The sequence below is a fragment of the Gallus gallus genome, chromosome 11 (genome assembly GCF_016699485.2).
Source record: "Gallus gallus isolate bGalGal1 chromosome 11, bGalGal1.mat.broiler.GRCg7b, whole genome shotgun sequence".
NCBI lineage: Eukaryota > Metazoa > Chordata > Aves > Galliformes > Phasianidae > Gallus > Gallus gallus.
Genome location: NC_052542.1, coordinates 3156857 through 3176906, shown reverse-complemented (window position 1 = coordinate 3176906; position 20050 = coordinate 3156857). Strand labels below are relative to the sequence as shown.

The 20050-nt window shown below is 37.6% G+C and overlaps 1 protein-coding gene across 4 annotated transcripts in view; it reads right to left on the bottom strand.

Annotated features, from left to right (window-relative positions):
* Window positions 1-4333: 4333 nt before the first annotated feature.
* SLC12A4 (solute carrier family 12 member 4) overlaps window positions 4334-20050 on the bottom strand; it is a 52744-nt gene continuing 37027 nt past the window's right edge. For 2 of the 4 annotated variants that reach the window (XM_046899421.1, XM_015292366.4), the window contains 15 exons: window positions 18463-18520; window positions 17495-17669; window positions 16988-17106; window positions 16412-16510; window positions 15930-16049; window positions 15170-15274; window positions 14148-14316; window positions 12855-13050; window positions 11711-11880; window positions 11399-11530; window positions 11199-11306; window positions 10211-10395; window positions 9428-9442; window positions 7110-7243; window positions 4334-5504 (listed from right to left, as the gene is read on the bottom strand). In XM_046899421.1, coding sequence (XP_046755377.1) covers window positions 5413-5504; window positions 7110-7243; window positions 9428-9442; window positions 10211-10395; window positions 11199-11306; window positions 11399-11530; window positions 11711-11880; window positions 12855-13050; window positions 14148-14316; window positions 15170-15274; window positions 15930-16049; window positions 16412-16510; window positions 16988-17106; window positions 17495-17669; window positions 18463-18520 — 1877 coding nt within the window. In that variant the 3' untranslated portion in view covers window positions 4334-5412. The remainder of the gene's footprint in view (window positions 5505-7109; window positions 7244-9427; window positions 9443-10210; window positions 10396-11198; window positions 11307-11398; window positions 11531-11710; window positions 11881-12854; window positions 13051-14147; window positions 14317-15169; window positions 15275-15929; window positions 16050-16411; window positions 16511-16987; window positions 17107-17494; window positions 17670-18462; window positions 18521-20050) is intronic. The other 2 variants (XM_046899422.1, NM_001389569.2) reach the window with 1 other exon arrangement.

The window sequence follows — 20050 nt, the reverse complement described above, 5'->3', positions numbered from 1 at the left end:
CCTGTCCATAGCCGTGTTGGAACTGGATGATCTTAAAGGTTCCTTCAACCCAAATCATTCTGTGATTCCATGATGCAGTGTGTTTTGCTATACAGAGCATGCAGCTTTTACAAAGTAGCAAATTCATGCAACTTGCTGCCTATATTAAGTTTTAAATTTGGAACTTACACGTCTTAATTTTAAACTGAAATTCTTAGAATCATTACTGTTGCTTGGAGATTGAGTCTCCTGCAGAAGGAGTAACAGCTTCCTAACATTTGAAAGGCCCAACCGAAAATGAACTCCCACAGTTTTGGAGGAACTGAGGAACAACAATTAAGATATTTTCATAAGCTTTTTAGGGTTCTTCCTTTAATTCTGTTTTCTGTAAACTATTTTGTATTCCCATGGCCTACTGGCTGTTGTTTTTGCCTGCTGATGATGCACAAGGGAAGGGACTACCCTATCAGTAACCATCCACACATCTTGGCAGTGACAACATCATACACAATGTCATACTGCTGAATGTTAAGTCACAGTCTGTATAACAGACACACTTGTATTAATTCAAATGAAAAGTAGGATTTACTGGCAGAGGTACACATCAGATATTATTTTTCAGTCTGCTGAAGATAGGAGCTTTTCAAAGATACCACGTTTTGACATGTGAATGGTCTGTCAGGAAGGAAGAACTTACCTTCACTTGGATTCACTGCCTTCACCTCCTATGGAAGTGCAAAAATACAAAATATGAAAAAGTTGCTTCTCGTAAGCCCTCCAACTATGTAGAGGTACACTGCCTACACCTAACCTTCAAATGCTACCAATAGCTTACAGCATGTAAACCTTGGAGCTTACATCAGGAATAATGGACCATATTGTATCTTCCTGACATTTTATTGACAATGGAAGAACACATCAAGAGGACATCTTCCAAGTTGGAGCTGGCAGGCATAATATATGGTGAACTGTCTAGTAAAAACAAAACAAATTTTCTTTTGTAAAATAGTACACTTTTTACTTCTTTAGTAGTGGATCCCACAAGATACATGCAGCATAGTTCCACACTCATTATTATTTTTTTAAAATCATGGAGTCACTGGCCTACTTGCATGGCACAGACTTCTTAAAGGTCAGAATCTCTGCCTGACATTGCAATTAACCTCTCAGCAATGTCATTTCTGTGGACAACGGAAACATCCTGCCACATTTCTATTTCAGCAACACTATCTATATTATTTATATTGCCAGAGAATTATAGAAATCATTAAAAGCTGGAGTGCTTCAGTCTCGCACAAGCTATGCAGAGATAAGTTAGACATATCTCCTATTGCCACTCAGCATTAGCCAAGTACCCTTTTACTTCTGAAATTATCCTATCCCACCTTCCAACTCATCACACAGTACACGCACTGGCTCTCTAACACTTCTTGAAGCACTAGGACGAGCTTGCTGCAGGAGCTGACAAAAAAACAAGCATCAGGACTGCCAGGAGCAAGCAACATCTGCCTGGGTGGCAGGTTCTCTGGCTGGACGAAGAGGCACACCATGACATTTTTCCTAAGAGTGAGAGGTCTGCCTTCATAATGTTCAGGGCAGTGAGTGAATTTTGGTCAAAACTTGAAAACTATACTCCATTTCCCACTGGCAGGGGCAGTCTATTCAGAGCTGCCAGACCTTGGGGTGGAACATGTGACTATTAAGGAAAGATCTCTTCAGAAATCCATCGCTTACTACACTGCACTGTAGTTCTGACTGATGCTGTCTGATGTGGCAAATCCAGAATGATGTGGTACCTCTCCCCAGGGGAAAACAGCACTTGGTATTGGCAGGATCTGCCTACAAACCTTGGCTAGCAGCTATGTAAGAGGATAATTACTCCCAAATGGAATGAGAACTTTTGACCTCCAGAGCACAGCATGAGGCAGTTTCTTCCTTCCCAAGGGAACTGCTGAAGAAGCAAACGCTATTATGGATGACGCAGATGAGAAAATGAGGAAATGGGACAGGGAGGAGAATTAATTGTTTAAATGGAAAATTTTAAATTTATCATGTTTCATTCCCTATCAGTGCATGGAGAATTCAGAGAAGCACAGTTTAGATTAATAAGTTGAAAAATTACCACTCAACATATATTTACAAATAATTTAAGTAACTGTGGAGGTATTTCTTCAAGCCCAGAGGATCACCAAATGAGGCAACCCAGTGCCCTCTTGTGGATTTTACTGTCTAAAGCAACATTTTATTTTTCTGAAGATTGTTCCTGCGCTTCGAAGGCTGAGCTGCACCAGAAAAGCAACACAGAGTTCCTCACAGAAAGTAAAGCAGTTATTTGATAGCCTGTTTTTTCTGATTACTAGTTTTCTGAAGGTGAAGGCTAAAGCAGGCAACAAACAAAAAGTGATTACTTTGTTCTAGAGTAGGATTTTTTAACATTTCTAATTATTAAAAAGCTTGCCATAGAGGTTTTAGTCACGGTTAACCATATACAGATCTGTATGGATAGTATCAACTTAATCTGGTTGTATTTTAATCATAGCATTCTCACCTCCTTAACAGAAAAGAGCTCTAGTGCAGGTACAGGAATGGAAGATGATCATTCTGTTACCCTCAGAACAGCTAACTCATTGCTGGTTTGCTTCCTTGACCTTTTCCATGCTACTTCCAGGTTGCATCAACACACCCCTTCCAAAGGAACTTATCTTGAATCCATCATATAGAAAGATATCTTACCTAATTAGAACCTACTAAATCATTAGTGTTCATAAAGTACTGAATTAGTTTTTGTCCACAGGCATAGAATAACCTTAGAGAACCCCATCTACTGTATCAGTAAGGATGTTCACTTGATTACTGATACTAAAAACACACCAAAAACACAACAGGCTACTTAGGTCAGGCAGTAGATGGCACTGAAATCCGTCTATGAGATGGAGTTATGTCATCCAAATGCATAAAACTTCATAAGGATAAAGCGTGTGCATGTCTCGGCATGTTTATATTATAAGTTTACACTTGGTAAAATGAAAGAGATACCTCACAGCTGGACCTACAAAAGTCAGAGGAATAAAATGATTTTGTAAACATTATTATTTCTACAGAATACTTGCAAGTAAGTGTTAAAACTTACTGTTAATTTGCTTACTATTACTCATCTGAAAATGTAAAAATGAAGGCTGCGGGGTGACTTCATTGCAGCCTTTCAGTACCTGAGGGAGCCTATAAACAGGAAGGGAGTAAACTCTTTGAAAAGGCAGATAACAGCAGGACAAAGGGGAATGGTTTTAAGTTGAAAGATTTAGGTTGGAAGTTAGGGGGAAATTCTTTACAAGGAGAGGGGTGAGGTGCTGGAACAGGCTGTCCAGAGAGGTTGTGGATGCCCCGTCCCTGGAGGTGTTCAAGGCTAGGTTGGATGGGCCCTGGGCAACCTGGTCTAGTAAATGGAGAGGTTGGTGACCCTGCCTGGCAGGGGGGTTGGAGATTCATGATCCTTGAGGTCCCTTCCAACCCAGGCCATTCTGTGATTCTGCGATTCTGTGATCTCTTTACAAAGCTTATTATTTACAAATAAGACAGCTTTATTCCTTCCTTTTCTTTTTTCTTATTCTTGCAATTGCCTTAAGAATGTGAGTGAAATCAATTTTTGTTTTCAAAACTTGACCAAAGACTGTTCTTTAAGAAAATAATAATGATTCAGTAGAGCTCACCCTGAAGTTGTTTCTGGCTGTATTGCTGCTGGTATCTCGTACATACCAACTCCATCCTTCTCCTATCTGGTATGTCCTATTTCCCAGAGAGAACCTGAACTATAAAACTGTTACACAAAGAAAACCTTATTATATTGTTCTTATTCAAGATAAAAGTCTGTCTCGTTCTAGATTTTTGCCTTAGAAATGCTGTTACAAAGTGAAACAACCAGGAACACTATCAGAACAGAGATGACAGAACTAAGCATACCAACCAGCAGGGTCACATGGATCAGAGAATTGTGTCAACCCTAATCTTTCTCCCCAGACTATTAATCCATCCCATAGAGGTCAGCTCACAATCATCCATTGTAAGTCATCACTGCTTTCCCACACAACTAGAAATCCTGAGGGCATACGAGCTCATTTGAGTTTCATGGTCTATAGGCATAGATCTTAGCCATTTAGTAAGGCAGTAGCTCCAGACCCAGGTGAGCCTTTACTCACTTTGGCAAAACACAAGGCTTTCAAGACCAAGTCAGCCCCTCCACAGAGCAGTACTTGTGCCATTTGGACAAACACCAAAACCTCCACACCACATTCCTCTGCACAGGTGAAGACAGATATGATATTCCCAAGTAATTCACTATAGCACACAGAACAGAGAATAGGTTCAAAGTATATGCAACATTTTATTGAAAAAATACGAATGTTCTGTACATAAAGTACAACTCACTGGGCTTGACAAAATCTCCAGAGACTTACTGGTTAATAAAGGTCATCTTTTCTTCCTTTTCCTCTAAGAACATAAAGCATACAATGAAGCAGCAGGTCCCTTGTACTTGTGCAAGTGCAATCCTATCACCGTGCATGTAGCACAACACTTGGCTCTACACACAGAACTCCAATATGCTCAGTGTACTTTGATGGATGGTTTGCAAGAAATTTAAAGCATGGAGAAACTGCACAGGACTGGTCCTTCAATCAACTGATGATTCAAAATTTATTATGAGATCTCTGTATTCCTAAGCAGCCTTGTGTATCCATTATTTCTGACAAATAAATACAAAAATAAATAGGGATCTGGCCTCACAGAACCTCAAGTCTCAGAAGCAACACAATTTGTAGCAAGCTACATACATAATTCCAACTATATCAACATAATTTATTTAAATCTCTATCAATAAAGGTATTAAAAGTATAAATTCTTATCCAATACTGAGAATTTAGTTCTGGAAATAAACCCAGAAAAAAAAAAAAAAAGCTTTTTCAGTTCTCTTACAACTTAGTGTGCTCTTAGAAAATGCTTTGTAGCTGAACTTCAGCAGAAGCTAGCTGCTATATAATGTTATTCTATTCCCCAAACCTAATATAAAAAGCTTTTAAAATCTTTTTACAGTAACTGGCTTTCATGTCCTAACTTTACATACAGTTACTAAAAATACTGCACATGGCAGTGTTGTCCAAAAATAAGTTTAATGGTAAAACTACATGCACAAATGCCGGAGTATCAAAGCAGAAACTGAATAACGTGGCAGCTTCACAATTAAATTATATTGCTAATCGGATGGTGTAGCAATACTGCAACCCCAAAAAGATATGTATGTTGCAAACAGAAAGACAATGAACAGAACTGGATGCGAAGAAAATTAGGCAGAAAAACCTTTTTTTCTTCTCCAATTAAAACTGGAATGTCCGTTATCACCAATAAGGTAAATGTAGGCCAGCACTAGAAATTTGTACTAAATCAGGAGTAAATTGTGATGACTTCTCGTCCACCTCCTCTGACAAGTAATACTCTCTCCAGACCCTCAGTCAAGACTTCAAGAAACTCCATGTCTGTTTCAGTGAAGTCAAGGACAAAGAAATCTTAAAACCAGAACGCACAATGATTAGCCTCCCGCCTTCCAGAACTGTAGTACAGCATTGGATTTGGAATGTTATAGACAATGAAAAACAAGAACTCTGAACAGGCCTTTTAAGTTTATACTTATTGCAACCCAAGACAGAAATTTTCCTACAGGCAGATTTAGGGAGTTAAGAAATGTTACTTGTGGCTGAACACATTTCTCTATGCTTTTGTTGTGAAATATCTCACAGCAAGATGCTACATGAGAGCCAAGTTTAAACTGTACTATACTCAATTTGACACACCTCCATTCAACCTTCTAAACAGATATAGATACGGTGGCAACAGGACCGAGTTAGGGAAGGAATACAGTGGCTTAATATAGGCTTAAGGAGCTTTTTTAAAAAAGCAAGACTCTTTCAGTTCCCCAGCACAATGATCTGAGCACCAGCATACAAAGACATTCCCTCTCAGTTGCTCTTTGTGAATATTGCATGCTGTTTGGCCACAAGGGTTCAGACTCTCTAGGGATGGCTGGAGGAGTAAGTAGTATCACCCGAAGTTACCCATAGCCTCAAGTTCAAAATCTCTCCTGCAGCTGTAGCAGCTGTGGTTGAAACACCCTTATGCTGAGGAGGAGTGTTTTAATCTCTTCTTCAGCCAGCAAGCTGTTGTGTAACAATTGTTACCATTGTCTCCCTCCAGAGATAGGAGAGAACTGCAATCATTTGGTCTGTGATTTGCAACTCACGATACGCACATTTTTGGCACAGTTCAAAGAAAGGCTTGCTAAAATGACGGTACAAACCAAGGCTGAAGAGAAGCTATGGACAGAAAATTGGACTGCCAGGAGGCTCTGCAGATTGCAACCCCCAGCTCTGGCCTTGCTTAGAGGCACAGTGCAAGTATCTTTCTAGGTATCTAAATACTGTAGATTTGGTTTTTAATCATACCAGAGCATTGCAATTGCAGCTAGACTTCCAAATTCCGTTGTGAGAGAATATACTTGACATACAGCCTCTCTATCAGCACTTCCTGCTCACTCAAGTTCAGACACTGTTCTGAACTCAGAGTACTGACTGCTGTGAATGTCTCCTTCAACATCTGCTACATCTACTATTGAGAATTAATCTCCAAAGTCAGCACTGTGGACTTCATTCCTGGATGCAGGCCCCAGCATTTAAATGACACTGTATATCATATAGCAGTCAACATGCCTTTCAGAATTAGCCTTTGCTCCTGCCCTAGAACATGTTAAGTGTTGTCAAACTGTTTACCCTTTTCTCTAATGGCAAAATAATCACAAATGAATTGCATGCTGTTGCACAAGCAAGACTTGCAAGGACTTGGTAAATTTTGTCAAATAAGAATTGAGACAACACTGATTTCAAATCTACAAGGCTTTCAGAGCGACCAATGGCAAATTGTACTTTAAGCAACTACTGTGGAACAGCCCCAAGCAAGTACTCTCCACTCAGTGGAAACTGACATTTATCACAGTCTGACATTTGTGTCAAAACAACTTCAAGAACACACATTAACGTTTTTCTTTGTATGTGCTTTGTATGTGGACGAAGCCTTGACTGAAAGGATACAGTTCTCATCACCATCAGTGTTCTTCGGAGGACCAGGCATATTAAGGAGAACAAGTCTGGCATCATGGGATCTATTAACAATAACTTCATTCAGCTTCACTGCTGTGTGCATCCTTCGGACATTAGATTGGTTCCTGCAGAAAAAGCACATTTAGACTTCCTGTTAGAAACACGCCTCTGAAAAACAGAATGCCAAGAAGTCCTTCAAAGCATACCTTAATACTCCTAAATATCAGTGTCTGAAGTTCAGTGTCAACTCAAACAGTACATTTCTTCAAACAATGACAAAGACACTAAAAAGATTTCACAAAGTCTTTCAGATACTGCCAGCCCATTCATCTTAAGATCCCTGGAGTTAGGTCTCCAAGCGTTGAAGTTGTGCTTCCTAATAGCAGCATATTTTATAAAGAGAATTCACAGTCTTTCACAAGAAGCTGAAAACACATATGCCCAAGGGGACATGCTCTTTGACCATGGGTGTTTGTGACTGCAGTCTTCACTTTTGGCAGCCTCCTCTAGATCCCCTCCTGCGGCAGCACAGACCTCCCATGGCTCAGTACCAGAACACTGTTTTTCTCAGATACATCAGAATGAAGGCACAGGAGAGCAGTACTGCATTCCGTCCATGCTCTCTGTGAGTGGACTTGTCTTTTGGTGTGGAACAGCATTTGACATCTACAGAAAAAGCCTGGCTTGCTACAGCTTCCTACACTACAAATGGCTGGATGCATGCCTGCTTAAGGGACTTTACTGGTGTTTAATAAAGATTTTTAACCTTTTCTTCAGCTTGACACTAATCAACCTCTCTGCCTGTTTTTTTGCAAAAAAAAACAAACAAAAAAAACCACCTATGATATGAGCATCTTCGAAATCTCAATCATGCTTTCAAATCAGATCAGCCACTTGATTCAGAAGTTGTGGGTGAGAAGGGAATAGATGCAGAATGACCTTACAAGCGTACTCTTTCAGAACCCAGGTGCAGTCACTTCTGTACATAGGCACATTAGCAATTTATCAGAATATATCACCGCAAAACAACATCAATTCACACAGGAGTAGAACTGGAAAGTATCCATTAGGAATTCTGAGTCAGGAAATGTTTCCTTCCTACAGGAAATCAATCATTATTTTGGTACTGCAAAAGGAAAAGCAAAACAGAAATAGACTGATAAAAAAGCGAATATATTTCCAGTTGTGAGGATTCTATGATTTCCCACTTGTTTTTTTCCTTCATTTTAATGTATTAAAACAAGGTATTAGGAGACAGACTGAATGTGAACACGCAGTTTTATATAAGTTAAAAAGTATATAAGTTTTTATATTTATATAAATTTTTAAACTTTATATAATTTTATATAATTTAAATATATATTAATAATTATATATTTTATATTTATATAAATATATAGTATTTTTATTATATTATATATTTTATATTTATATATTATATAATAAATTATATAATAATTTATATATAATTTTTAAATTTATATAAAATTTTTAACTTTATATAAGTTAAAAAATATATTCAGTTTTATATAAGTTAAAAAGTCTTTAGTACCCTTGCTGCTCTTCCAAATATTTAGTTTTGCAAGTATTTTATATGTACAGCAAACAGAAGATGCAATAGTACGATTCATATTTGTTATATTAACAGCAGTCTATCCAATTTGAATTACCTCGGTTATTTCAAGTTGTTATTTAACACAGAGCAAGGACATCCTCTGTCTTCACCATGTCAGCTTCAGGAAGCCACAGACAACACAGACAGGCACCAGATTATGTTTACAGGAAGTGCAGAAGAAACCAGCACCAGAAACAGTGCACTGTTATTAACTGTGTATAGTTTTAGAAAAGCAATGGAAAATTAAAGGCTTGGTATTCTATGGAGTGACATTTAAAACTTGCATCTCTCCAGTGATGTGAAGGTGTAGACTATGAGAAAGGGTTTTTTGTTGTTGTTTTGTCTTTTTTTTTAAAGAGTTCAGAGACTGTCAGAAATAACAACACAGCAGTGTTAAGGAAGGATCCACATTTTGTGAGACGCTTTGCTTAAGAAAAAAGATTTAGACCTGTAATTGTTCTTGGTTTTTTTCATGACTTGTTAAACTTACAGTTCCTTACACGCTATTTATAATGATACGTAGCTTATGTGGCTAATCCTGCTCCCTTTAAAACCATTGCTAAGACTGTTTAACTCTGACTCATTTTCTGTTCTTTCCTTCCATAATTACACATAATTTTCCTGCTCTTAGTTGAGATAACAAGGTGCTCTCTCAACTATCTTAAGGCACTTCTACATTAAATAACAAACTTACAAGTTTTCCCACTCTCTGAAAGCATGAAAGAGGAAAAAGTACAGGTAGTTAACACCAAATTCAGCAGAATTTCTACAGTATATGAACTACATATGATTTCACCCTAGAGCAGATTTCTCACTGCTTCATTGTCAAGAAAAATCTGCAACTGTCAAGTATGCAAAGCTGGCAGGATGAACTCTTCACGCAAGATGCAATACATCAAGAGATCACAAGATATTCACATATTTTTATACTAAGTCACAACAAGCTTTACTTCTAGCTATTCAGGTGGTGCACACATAGTAACACTAAAATGGTTGTTGTATGTCCATGCTCTTTCATCAATAAATCCATCTCAAAGGGTTTTAATCACAAACATACTCTACTCAGTCACTCATCATCATCCCCGCAGCCTCTTCCTTGCTGTACTAAACATCCATACTTGACATTACATCAGTGAAGCTATCAGTCTTTTATTAATTGCCATTAGATGTGTGAAATTAGCAGTCTGCTTTTTTAGTAGTGCATTTCATTAATGTATTTGGGAGGCAGGAGGAAAGTTAAAATAGGCTTTAATGTCTCTGGTTCAGAATTTGACAATATCAAGTAAAATATTGAGGCACATGTGCCACATTTAATATGTTAGAGATTTCTCAGGAGGCTAACTGCTGTCTTTTCAGTAGTCAGGTCTCAATGTTTCCTGTGCAAGTCTAAACCAAGGATTAGAAGGGAAAAGACAATAAACACACAGCACAACTTGACTTTCAGGGGGTGCAAACCGTTGACTCTGACAAGACTCACGGTTTAATGCTGATGAGATCTCTAAAGCTTCCCACAGCACTGCCTCGGTTCCGCTTCTCAGCATCACATTTCTCTTTTGTCCAGGTCATCTGAATGTTCTCAGGCACAGTGTCCCCCTCATCTTCTTCATCTGAGTACAAGCTTTCCAGACGTGCTATTGAATGTCTGTCCTTTACTAGCTGAGCCTAGAGGGCATGTGAACAACAAGGTGAACTCAGAGTTTGTTATACCATTTATGGTACTTTCTAAGCAATGAAAGACTTTTTGTTCTATTATATCTTTTATTGTGTGCAGTTAATTTAGTGCCTGGTACAGCTCAGATGCTAAATGTCTGCCCTAGCTAAAAATCCCACATAAGCAAACTAACTTTACACTATATAGATGATTGTGAGCTATGCAGAGTTCAAGCTAACAGATGCCTGTATCTATACAATAGAAAAGAAGAAGAAAAAAGACACTCCATCTCACATCATGACATGATCTGAAACAACCAATGTTTGACACAAAATTTATGACAAAAAGTTGGACAAACGCATGCACACAAATAAGATTGAATACTTAGAAGGCTAACAATCCAACGTACAATGAAGCTTTCAGCAGAAAAACACGTTATTCTATAAACTGAGACAAGCCTCAGACATCCCACCATAAAGCAAAATCAAGGTCCAAACTACGTTCAGACTTACATCCTTGCATCACTGAGCATCATCTACACTGCAAAGGGGAACACATAAATTGTTTCTGCAGCTCATATGTTGCCATTGTTTTTTTCCTAAAACAAATTATTCCTAACATGAGTTTACATGTGCAGCAAGGCTATTTAGTGACAGCAAGCAATTCTGGGAAACAAAAAGCTACACTAAATGTATTTCCTTTTAGTTTTAGAATACAGGAGTTTAATTTAGAAGCAGCTATTATAAAACACTACCAGGAAGGCACTGCGTCATCCACCTCAGCAGCCCATAGTAATCAGCCACAAATGACATACCTCCCTTTCCCGCTCTGTTTTTGTCAGCCTCATTTGCCTCAGCATCTGAGATCTCTGCTCCATCATAAGAGTTCTCTCATAAGTATATGCTGAAATATCACTGTTATGCTGTCGAAATAAGAAAAAAAATATTGCTCTCAAGTCATAATCAAACACCATCATTTTCATCATGAAGTGAAAAAGAGGCTCTTATCCCTTACCATTTCTACCACTTCTACCTCTGCCTCTATTCGGAGTTGATAGAGGAAAGTAGCCAGGTCCTTCTTCATCTGGATGCTGTTGTCATCCATCTGTGCCACAGTAAAAATTCTCATCTTGCATTTTCTCCAAACCTGGTGAGGGAATGTATATTCTCAATATATTTGATTTAATAACACTCTGCTTTATGAAATGAGCTTACCAGTATAACTACTGTTGTTTACCACTGCAAGCAATGCTACTGGGCATTTTTTCTTTACAGTAATGCACACCAAAGTAATTGGTAACAAACATTCTTTTTCTAAGCTCCTTACTTTGTGTTGTTTGAGTAGAAAAGGAAGAAGCATCAACATGCCTCCATCATGCACAATCCACCACACGTCAATGTTGCCTTCATTGTAGCGCTCATGGTTGCTGGGATAGAAAGACACATTTTTGGGAACCAGCAGAGCCAAATGGGCTGCAGTTGTGCAACGAACAGTACCTGCCAAGAGGGGAAAGAATAAACAGTTCCATTTAATTCAGCAAGAGTCATCTATAGTAAAACAAACAAACAATCAAAAACACTCACTAAGCAAACGTCAGCAAACCATAGAAGCTGTCACTTACATAAAGAAAAGTGCATACTGGAAGGCTTGCACAAACAGATCAGACAAATGATGCAGCTAGGACAGAACAGATTTACCGGAATACAAGCCCCATTTCATGTCTGAAATAAAGACTGTGATCTTCAAAGTTAAATGCAAGGAAGAAGCAGATGTTCTAATTTGTCTGTTAAGTATTTGGACTATCTGAGACAACAGGGGAATGACAGATGGAGCAAGGGCAGTAAAGATGGCTAGATTAGCACCTGTGGAAAGAGATCATCTAGAAAAAAATAATAGTTTGCCACCAAAACAGTATCTATCTCTCAAGACCATCGTTTTGAAGCATTCATTAGAAAGATTAATTTTAACATCTAAATTAATCTTTGAAGAACTCTCGTAGGCCTCTTGGCTACAATAAATGATATTTCAAATATAAATCAGTTTTGGTACAAAATCATCTACAGACAATTTGCTTATTGCTTTGCCTGAAAGCATAGACATACTTTCCCCTCTCTCCTCAATCACATCAGCTGGTCTCACATGAAAGATTTTACTTCCCTCATGAACTTAGCCTCACTTGCTGTATTTACACCTTTTGTAACATAAATCCAAAGGCTTTAGATTACCACATTTATTTTAAAAACAAACAACAGCCAAACACACACAATACCATGTAAGTATGTTTGACCACTTTCATTTTTTTAAGACTTAAGCTTTGTTAACTCAACATGAAGTTCATGATCAACAGAAGAAACAAAAACTGTTAAAAAAAAAATTCACAAGGATTCAGTTAAAATCCCCAGTGTATAATGTATGTATAATAAACATCTTGGTGCACAGTCTTCGGTTCCACCAAACTTCCAAAACTCACCTATAAACGTTTTCCATGACCTTGGATCTTCACTTTGCCTCCATCCATACGGCCATCCTAAAACCACGGTATTATGTTTCATGCCACCAAGTCCACAGGACTGGATTAAGTGGGCAATTCCTTCCCGAACTTTATTGGCTACAACTACTTGACAGAACCCTTTCACCTTCTCAATGTCCATCATATTTTTAATAGTCTGGAAGACAGTCAAGGAAAAACCTCATATGCAAGAAGAATTCCATGCCTTTGTCTATCATTTGATTACAGTGTACACTCCTGATTCATATGACCATGGGTAAAACATGTTTTAAGGCAAAGTTCAGCTCAATCACTTTCCTTAATAAAACAGAAGAGGAAATGCCCACTCATTGTATATAATACCTGACACTAAAGTACAAAAAGTTCCCTTCCAAACATAATTATTTCCAAGATACAAAGCAAGCTTTTCTCTTGGGTTTGTGCTATAATCTCTTACTCATAAAAATTGCAGCAGTTAGCAATATCTGTTACTAACCCACTTCCCATTTTCTAATCTTAAAACATCTACTTTTTTAAACACACAGTTAATCACCTTCACTTGGATTTCCAGTTTCAGATATCTATATGTAGTTTTATGTGTTATTATATTCATTTAGCACATACAAGCACTAAATCCCCACTTGAATCCCACAAACACCCCACACAAGAATTTCATGCCCTCTATTTGCTTAAAAATTAAACTCGCTCAACCTGTAGGCCTATTAATTCATTTTTCCTTTTTTAACAGTGCTCCTGTACAAAAACCCTTTGGGGAAAACAACAATATGCAGATAAGACACAGATGAAAGCAGGCCTATGATGTCAAGTTTACACAATGAGAACGATTAAATGATTTATTAACAAATTGTCAAGACCATCTTTTAATGCTTTTTGTGATAAATCTATCACCATGCAGAAAGAAAGAAACACAGTACATTTGCTAGTTTATAATAATTGAAAGTCACCAAAATGTTTCTTGTTATGTCCAGAAACTAAATAGTCATCTTCCCCTCATTAATCAGCATACAAAAACTTCCAGAGTAATTATTTTCTATAAATGAAGACAGTTTTATGCAGTCAGTCTTCTTATACAGGTAGAAAGCATTCATCTTATTATATTCTCAAAGAAAATTGACAGCTGAAATGTTTGCAAGCTCTTTATCAAACAGCTGTAGCACTACTCAGCTCGTACTGTATTTCATGGAAGTCTTACTGATATGCTTTTTGCCATGAAAGATTATGAAATTCCTTTAGGGACTAATTTAGCACACTGACCTGTTCAGCAGCCTGGGCTTCTCCATAAGTTTCCAAGAAGTTCCCTTGGATGACTGATCCTATGATAGTCAAACCTTTGCCAGCTTTCAGCTGGGATGCAAATGTTAACAATCTTGGGTATTTTACATGCAAATCTTCATCAAGTTTCAAAAGCACCAGCAACTGAGGCCTGGAGAAAATTAAAAGAGAAATAATTTCTTTATTAATAAATTACAAAGACACTTCTGAAAAACTGCAAACTGCCTCATTCATTACTTTAATTGTGCCTTAATATTAACTCTGATAACTACACTCTACCTCCTCGATTAGGAGGGCTTTAATTAATAATTTATTTCTCTTAATTCAAAGCAGATTTGAGGCACTGAGGGAATTATACTGTTTTAACAGTCAAAAAACCCATTCATGTACTTAGCTTAAGAGATTTTCATTACTGTTTTATTACAAGGTTGATTTTTCAAGGCTCTGTTAAGCACAATTATAGCACATGATTTGTGAGAAAGGCTGTCCCTCCTGATCTATCTCATGCCAAAGGTTTGGGAAACATGAATGTTTTTATCATTCTGCTTTTTGTCCCTTAAGATATATTTACAGATTAGTTACATTATTCTCTCTCTTAAGTTAAGGTTAAGCAAGGTCAAAAAGACTTACAGACCCTTTTTTTTTTTTAAAGGGATATTCCTATTCCTCCTGTTCAGAGCCTGACAAGAATCATGCAACACATAACTCAGAGGAGAGTTCTGTAATCTGCTTAACATGCAAAGTCAGAGGGAGAAACGTTGGCCTCTCTTTCAGTTTTTAAGCCTCAAATGATAGCAGTGACTTCATCACGCCTTCAGCAAATTACAGTGGGCCTCTGGAACTCTGCACTTGGCAATCTTAACAGGTTCCACTTCTGAATATATATTCTGGGCATTTAAAATTCAGTCACGCAGATCCCCAAAATCTTGCTTGAAATTCAATTTAATGCCTTATGTGTACGCAGACAATCAAATCAGTGCATTCTACTAGTTTAAAATGAGTACCTCCAGTTCTTTGTGTGTGGAGGACCCTCCTCCAGTCTGAGTAAGGCATATCTTGCAGCGCTGAGTGAAAGACCCCGGATACCATCACCCCATTCCTTCTCTGCACTGTGAACAACACACAGTTTAGCCATCATCCAGTTTTATGAGCATTTAAATGCACATTAACGATACAGAGAAATTATTACCTTATGAGTTCAATACTGTGAGGGACAGCATGCATCACATGCACATATGTACATCTATGTGTGATGCATATCGCATGAGCAAAATGCAAATATTTCAGTCAAACGTGCATGACACCACCTCCTTGCATTTAGTTTGTCATCAGCACTCCACTCCTGAGGTTTCCCAAGCATAAACAGCAGGCATTTCAATATTTGCTAAAATCAGGTTATACAACAATACTATAGCCAGATTCAAACAGACATTAACAGTCTGCCTTCAGCTGTTCTAGGCCTGAAGCAGTTGTGTCTGTAAACGAGAGTAGAAGTCCCCAACCAGGGCTTCTGCTTCCTTGAACAACATATGTAATCAAACCTCTTCAGAGACTTAATAAAACACATCACTAACATTTCAGTGGCTTTCGATTAGTACTGACAAAATAAAATAACGAAAAAAATATATACATTGCTAAGAAAAACCCTCTATTACACTCTCTCGACCGTGCCATTCCCTCACTAACTGTGGTACAGGCTGGAGATAGTTAATAAGTAACACAGCCAGTCTTCTTCCTACCATCTCCTATTCAGTTAATACTTACCCTTGATATTCAATGTACTTGTAAATCATTCCTGCAATTAGCATAGCTACCAAAGCATAATACCAAGATGAAATGAACATCAGTGCCAGGCAAATACTCATGCCTAAAAATGAGAGAGCCCTAAAAAAAAAAGCAAAGATATTAGTGAGTATTGGGGTAGAAAAGCAAATGAATAAAGAAATACCAACTTCAATTATTATCTCGTTCCTTTTTCTTTAAATATTCCATCTGAACTGCCAATGAATAAGGCTTCCGGGGCATCTCCTATGTCTCCCACACTTTTAGTATCCCGTTGTAAGAACAAAACTCATTCCATTAATTATCTGGGTCTGATCCACTATGAATATTACAATGATGTCCCCTTGTCTAAAACCAATATCCAGAGAAAGAGAACATGTCCACAACGCTTATGGAGAGGATTCTCCCCATATCCACACTGCAGATTACAGATCTGGTGCTGAGCACATTGGATATTTGCTTACCAGTGATAGTATTTAAATCGGGGCCGCCAGTTTGGAGTTCTAAGAAGCGTTTGTACTGCACATGCTAGATTAACAAAGAGGTAACACATCAAGAAAAACCTGCAGGAACAAGCAAATAACATCAACAACACTTCTTAGCATACACATTGACAGACTATAATTACATGGATTATTTATTATCAAAGTAAGACTACCATTCAGTTTTTATTAGCCTGAATTATCAGTATACAGTTCTCAGAACTTCTAATTGGACAAATCTAAACGTATCTGCAACATCAGCCCTGTCTTTTACAATGGTCTGTATTGGAAATAATATTTTCCCAAAGAAAATATGCCTATACCAAAACCACATTTATTCACAGAATATTCCAGAACTGAAACAAATAGATTTATATTAAAAGCCACAGGTTAGAGAAATAATAAAAAAGGAACTCAGGCTCCAGTAATTTGTTTTACGAATTTAAGATATGGCTATGACATACAATCAAATTAGTAAAACTCAAATGCATGTTTTCTGCGTTGTGTTTTAGTTCACAGTTTTTCGTTTGTTTTTACAGTAACCACCTTGTTTCTTACATTGAGAGAATGGGAGCCACCATGTCAAGGGAAGCAATAAGGATTCCCAGCTCAGCAATTAATGCTGTTAATAGAAGAGCCCATGTTGGTTCACCGTTTGCTTTGCCGTGACCAAAAACCTGAAGAAACAGAAACATTTGCAACTTTCACCATTAGATATCAAGCATATTTTCCACATGGTTCATAAGTATAAAATGAAAAAATGGCAATCTAATTGGAGAAACTGTGATAATTTTCTTAACACTTTTTTCTCTATCTAAAGCACGGTGTTAATTAAAATGGCTTTCTCTGCTTTATCAAATTAGACGTGAATGTTCATAAAATTCCCATATATGTAAACTCAAAGTCCTTTAAAAATATTTCAGTTTTTAACAAAGGAAAACAGAACATGGGAAAAAAATTATTGACCTTCACTTCAATGTTGGGAAAACAAATCTTACTTCCAGGAGCATCAAGTCAAATCAGTGGCTAGTTACTACATAAGAGTGTCATTTTTTATACATGTACCCAGAGGAAAGGAATAATGTTGTCCTTCGCTATTGCCTGCAGCAAGCGAGGGGCTCCGGTAAGGCTCTGTAGACCTGCTCCACAGGTAGAAAAGAAGGACCCAATCACAATGACCCACGGAGAGGGCCATGAAAGGGTGCCCACCACCAAGTTCTTGTTCACTGCATCGCCGTACCTGCAGAGAGGAATAGCAAGATACTGACATTTAATGGAGTATTTTGATATTCATGTTCAGTTTTCTTGATCAGTTTTAAAATGTCATTTAAGTATTAACTATCAGATATGTTTTATCATCCCATGCAATGGGAAATATAGAAAGTAGCAAATAATCTTAGTTACTTCTACTACACAGCTAGGAAACATCCATAACCCAATTTCAGCAATCTGAACTTAATTTTTTTTATTACTTATTATAAAATTCCTACTTCATTGTCAGAATGTGATTTCATACTTTCATTGGGAAAGATTTGCACTTCTTAACAACACAAAAAAACAATTTTGAAAACACTCAGCAGAACCCAGCATCAGACAATCCTACAGGCAGATTTCCTGTTTTTATTCGGTAGTTTGGTTTGTTTGCTTTCCCCCTCAGACCTAATTATATTCACATGCACTTCCCTGTTTGTCCACAGGGATGAGACAACCAGTGCAAGAGAAATTTTAAAAAACAAAGTACTTGTAGACTCTGGTACTGGAAACATCGTTATGAGTTAACAGACAAAAATGTTCAATAAATAATCCAGGGGCGGAGTTAACCAAATATTAACCTTTATGCAGGTATGGATGTCTGGTTGTGTTTCTTAGTTTGGTTTCTGTGTGAGAAATATACAACTATGGTTTAAAAGTCACCCAGAAGTAAAGGCGCAAAAATAGAAAATAATAATTACAGAAGATGGGTGGGGGAAAACCAACACTCCTTGCTAAAAGAAAGTACAGTATTAAAGCAGTAAAGCTTAATGGTTACTTACTTATCTCTTAGGACTACACCTTCTATGCAGGCTCCAAATAACAACACACAACTGAAGTCTTGAGTACAGAGCGTGCTAAGGAAGCAGGATTTATTTAGATGTGGCAGATGAAAACTAGAAGGTATTGGGTAAAATTCACTATCTGCCTCTGTCCTACAGCATTTGTACTGCAGTATTTCCACCAGTGAGTAAATTAATATCCCACTGCTCATATATACTAATATAAGTGACAGTTATTGTTCTAAGGTGATAACCTTTCAGGAAGTAACTTGCATGTAAACACCAATTTCATCTACAACAATAGAACAAAAAATAATATTAAAATACTTTTTCCTACTTCTTCTCTTGTTTCTGAAGATATTTTGAACATATGGCAAATAATTACCTGGCACTTTCTCATGTTGTGATCTCTGAGGGAATTCACATCACCAGTAAGTCTTTGAATATTTGTTTTGTTATTAAACTCCACTATTTCTGCACTGGGAAGTATAACATAATTCAATTTTCTCGGCTCTAGCATTCCAGGAAAGGTTTTGATCTGGTGACTGAAATGTAAATGTTTAAATCATAAGCTCTACCTCCATCTCTGAAACACAATTAAAAAATACAAAGTATAATAAAGGAGGAAACACTGTTTTCTCCTAGAAATTATGTGCAAGTTTTCCTCTGGGTGGTGTAATAATACTTACGTATGAGATAATTCTGTATGAAATTAACACTAGAGCTGGGGGGTTACATCTGTGACCTGGTTTAATAGGTATTACACTCAGAGGAAACATTTTTGTTGGCTGTTTGGGTTTTTTGTTTGTTTTTAAGTACAACGTCAGTTCCAGAAAAAACATCTGGAAAAGTCAGTGCTCCTACGAAGCTGGGCTAAGCGAGCTGGGATCCCAACAGCCTTGCAAGGTTTGGCAGAAAACACAAGTTGAAAACAGCAGCAGCTCCAGGAGAAGCATCTCTGCAGCCAAGCACCCCTTGGGGGGGATTTATTCAGAAAGCTCTTAAAATTTTACTTTGAAGGTCTTACCCATTAGTTTTTTGTTGGTGGTGGTTTATCGTTTTGGGGTTTTGTTTGTTTGCTTGGGGTGGGAGGTTAGAGGGATGGGTGGTTTGTTTTTTTTTCAGAAAGTCACCTATCTTGATAAATTGTAGTTTAGGAAATCAAAGGCTAGCTGAAGCTGAAAGACTAGCAGACTCTCTTTTTCTCTAGCAGGAAAAGAGATTTAAAAAAAGACAGCTTTTCCTAAGCAAAGCTCCCACGGTTCCATACCTGAGTTCTTCAACTGGAACAAAAGCTGTTCCTGTGAACACACACTCAGCACCTAGAAATCTGGTGTGAGGGACATACTCATCATTTGCAAATAAAAGTGCTCTGTTCTCACTGGAAACGATGAGTCATTCACAGCTACACAGAGCTTACTACAGTCATTGTAAAACTTCCACGCCTGCCAGCAGGAGACGTACTAAACAACCAGACTCTCTCCAGTTTGCCTTGTCTTACAGCATTCGAGAAAGCATATACTACTTTAAGTCACTCAAACTAAAAATACATTCAAGGACCTGAAACTTATCATTTCTGTGGTTAAAG